At 39.5% G+C, this 3,982-nt stretch overlaps 1 protein-coding gene across 1 annotated transcript; it reads right to left on the bottom strand.

Annotated features, from left to right (window-relative positions):
• Nucleotides 1-244: 244 nt before the first annotated feature.
• On the bottom strand, nt 245-3,767 carry LOC139716990 (galactosylgalactosylxylosylprotein 3-beta-glucuronosyltransferase 3-like). The gene is made up of 4 exons (XM_071628510.1): nt 3,680-3,767; nt 2,381-2,946; nt 1,366-1,662; nt 245-379 (listed from the first exon to the last, which is right to left on the bottom strand). Exons 1-4 carry the CDS (start codon nt 3,765-3,767, stop codon nt 281-283), a joined length of 1,050 nt encoding a protein of 349 aa, XP_071484611.1. The 3' UTR covers nt 245-280.
• Between the last annotated feature and the right edge of the window lie 215 nt (nt 3,768-3,982).

The following is a 3,982-nucleotide window of genomic DNA, read 5'->3' as shown; positions in this document are numbered from 1 at the left end:
TACTCACAATGTCAGTTTAAAATCCTATTGATATACCTTTTAGCTTCTTTCTAACCCTCTAATTGAAGACTTTCACTTGCTGACAAAAGCAGTGTACAACAAAATACTTTATTACAATATATTAATATGTACATGTATATAATGATGAAGAGGATTATGATTTTTTTTTATTACTTCATCATCATCAATCTTATAATCATAAATTTTATCATTGACATTATCAATATCATTTCTGTTTATCTTAGCTAAATGCTCCCTGCTGAATAGGCTTCTGTCATCACTATACTTCTATCCTTGGGTCTGATGGCTTACCCATTGCAATTAATTTATCTTCCTGTTTCCACTTTGGCTTTTCTGTTCTGGTGTGCCACACAAGTACCTGTTGATGAAACAGAAGAGGTGAAATTGTTTGAGCTCTTTCCATTTTTTTTTTCTTTCTAACTTTCAATAGAAACGAGACTTATACTCATTGACACTATTAATCCTCATTCTTTCTAATTATATGCATATGTCTTTTATACTATCATCTATACAAAATATATCAGTATGATTGACATTGCATGCATTTATTTGATATGAACTGGCATTGAATGGGATACAACATTTAAGCTAGAATTGTATTGCCCAAATCGAAGACGAGGGCAATTACGATTATAGTGAGTAGACAGTCCACATTACTATTATTAACCAAATCAGACATCAAGAGCAAACTTGAAAATATTGATATGTAATGTACTAGTACATTATATCACATCTTCAATTTCATTTCAAAGAGGGACAAACATAGGCATTAGGGTAACTTGTTATCACTGGATGCACGGCTATGGCTAGCCATCTCTTGCTGCAAGTGCAAGGCTCTACCTTATTGCCTACTGTTTTACATGCATTTTGCCATTGACTTTTCTGACCGGGCAATAAGAATACTATTGACTGGTCAATAATGACGACGGTCAAAATTTGGGCAATTCACAATTTAATCAAAGTTGCCCTGCTCAGATGTCTGATATGGTTAAGGAATGATATCCTATTAAGGTAATTCAGCTGATCTCTGGAAAAACACAGGTCAAGGCAGAGCTTAAAACAGCAAACATCATACAGAGAGATGAGAAAGAGACATCAATCTTACCAAGGGGTGTGAGAGAGCTTACAGAAAAAAGTCTTTAAACCAAAAAAAATCTGAAACTTGTAAAAAAAAGTCTGAAGTACATTAAAATGTGAACATTTCAATGCATTTGAATAGCAAAAAAGTTTGAAAAATGTGTTCTGGGCAGAGTAAAAAAAGTCTGAAATCAGATTAAATTCTGAACTCTCAAATTCTAGCACAGGAACAAAAAAAAATGTTTTTACAGAATTGACAAATGGTACCTTTGTGCACATGTCTGCCTTTGGTTCCAGGTCATTCTTTGTGATACCCAGCTGCGTCAGTAGGGAAGTCTCCACGTAGCCTCTCTTTGAAGTGATGTCAAACCTGGCGTGGGGCTGCTGGCGGAAGAGCCGGAGATTGATGGCAAATCCTGCCATGTCCATGGCAAATGGCCGGTCGGGTTCCCATACCACGTACCAGGATGAAACCTTGCCCTGTTTGTCAACAATGGGCCGCTCAAAGCGCAGCCCACCCACCAACCCTACAGGCCACACAGAGACCTTTTGAGTTGTTCTCATCTGAAACCAAAGCAAAGCAAAATTAGATTTTGAATGAACAAAAGAGAAACATACACACATGCATACAGATTTAGTTCTCAAAGTGTAGAGTCTACATCACTATTGGTCCAGTAGGTGGCCACATATAAGCATGAAATACTTGAATGAAAGAAATAATGAAATGTTCTCTAAACCTCTCTTTTGTGTGATAGTAGGGCTGAATAGATTAATCAACAATCAAAACAGTATTAGTCACTAAGATATGCCATTATCAATTATTTTCAACTTACCGACATCAAACTACTACTTCTCCATTATTTTCCTATATGATTCAGAAATCTCCATACATCTTAGGCAATTCAATGATACCACATCGCAAATTCTTAAACGGTATAATTAAGGACACTATGACAAGTAATCAGTCTTTCAGTATTCTCAGTCAGACTGCTTGCATGAAAATGATATTCACTACTGTACCAAATCCAGCTTTCACCTAATACAGGAACAACCAATAAACAAAAAACATGGCACTGGAATCCTTCATTCAAACATTTTCTTTCTCTGAAACATGTGTTTTGATCCAATTCAATGAGTAAAATATTTCATGGCGGTCTGAGGAATGTTCAGTGTCATTCATTGGTTGCAGCAGACGACTTCGGTCAGATTTTCCCTTTTGACCTGTCGCCTGTGGTTGTGTAAAGCATGTATCCTGTATCCAAAGTATGCTTCGCTGTCCTACCTCATCAAATAGCTTCAGACTGTATGTGTTGTCATCGTCTGCAAAGTAGACAACGCCTGCTTCCTTCTCTCTCACATTCTCCACGATCCAATCAATGGCGATGTTCCTCTGATCAACCCCACGCGGTTTCCTCCAGGCTGGCTCATTCTCCTTCAGCTTGTACTCATCCAATGTCTTTACATGCAGGTGGGTGTAGCTCAGGCCACAGTTTGCCAGGAAGTTTGCCACGAGGCGCGTTTTGTGCTCTGAATCTTCCACCACAATCCAGTGAAAATTTCTCACCAGGGAGAATGTGTGTCCGAGTCTGGTCAGCTCCGCCTTTTGCACTGGTCTGGTGTACGTTGGCGTGATGGCATAAATTGTTGGAAATGAAGCTGTAGAATTGGTCAAGGTTTTTTCAACTATTTCCGCAGCCCTCGGATGCTGTCTGTTTAGCTTTTCAATGACTTTTTTCATGTTTCTTTCCATCTGTCTGGCACTGTTTCTAGTCCTTTGCAGTTCCTCTTTATAATAATCTGCCATTGTGTCCTTTTGATGACCCTGTACAGAATCTAAGCAGCCTATTCCTGGTAAAAGAAAGTGCGAAGAGCAATGACAATTCATTCACACATTCAAATCAAAATCACTTGGCTATGCATGCAGCTGCCACATGCCAGTACATTCCGATTACATGTATGTAATGTAAAAAGATCTTGAGTGTCACTAACAGCGAAACACAGCCCGAACGCCGAACGTCAAGCGTTCGGCTCCCACGGTATAACTGTGTACAAGGAGCGCCCCGCACGGGGTTAGAGTGTCACACATTTAATACTGTGCATAAATAGAAAATTATATATTCAGTATATCATGAGTAATACTACTGTGAGATACATCATAATTTATATGTAAGACCAAACTGCAGTGGCAATGCCTCTATCATCATTGAGGAATTACCTACACTCACCAGACTCTACTACTACTAGTAGACTAGATCTGTGACTGTGAGTGCAGTGTGACTGCCCAAATTTGCTTAAATTTATTTGGAAAGGAAATGACAATGTCAAATTCCCGACAACCCACTCCCTTCCACACTATCAGTACAGCCTACCCCTTAAGCAATCTCTCTTGAACATAGGAAGATGTTTCAGACGTTTATCCTCATCAACAAAACTTCAAAAGCAAAAACTGATTCTCTTCATAGTGCATTCATAAACTAACATGACTTTGAGCATTCGGGACTACACAAGAAAGCAATCTAAGAAGGCACTTCATTCTGTCGAGTTTTGAGTATAAAGTGCTCATTGAAAAGCTTCAACGTACCACACGTGGATGCCAGCCAAAGAATGCTTCCAGAAGATATGAGAAAATAAGCGGCAAAAAGCGCTCTAGTTCGTAAAACTCGACGCATTTTGAGGTTTGAGAGTTGTGTCACGACAGCATCCTTGGACCTTGAACAAAGCCACCGAAAAAAGAGCGTTCCGAGCAGACGAGTACCGCGCGGTCGTGTCGCACTACGTGGACGTGTTCAGATCAGGGAGGTGATTCACCTCCCTGTTCAGATTGAATACAGGAAGGGCATTCACATTCCCGACCCTCCTCTATCACACGTACACTCCTTTGCTC

This window comes from Diadema antillarum, unplaced genomic scaffold (genome assembly GCF_040938485.1).
Source record: "Diadema antillarum isolate AM-2024a unplaced genomic scaffold, OU_Dant_1.0 scf00000007, whole genome shotgun sequence".
Classification (NCBI taxonomy): domain Eukaryota; kingdom Metazoa; phylum Echinodermata; class Echinoidea; order Diadematoida; family Diadematidae; genus Diadema; species Diadema antillarum.
Note: the sequence above shows the minus strand (reverse complement) of the source record. Positions and strands in the feature narration are given on the sequence as shown.

Bases quoted from the DNA above. Each gene is read 5' to 3' on its own strand.
- LOC139716990 (XM_071628510.1), bottom strand. From the start codon at position 3,767: ATGCGTCGAGTTTTACGAACTAGAGCGCTTTTTGCCGCTTATTTTCTC. The intron at 1,663-2,380 runs GTAGGACAGCGA...CTTTGGTTTCAG, and splicing joins GTCTGAAGCTATTTGATGAG to ATGAGAACAACTCAAAAGGT. The intron at 380-1,365 runs GTACCATTTGTC...TTTCATCAACAG, and splicing joins AGGCAGACATGTGCACAAAG to GTACTTGTGTGGCACACCAG.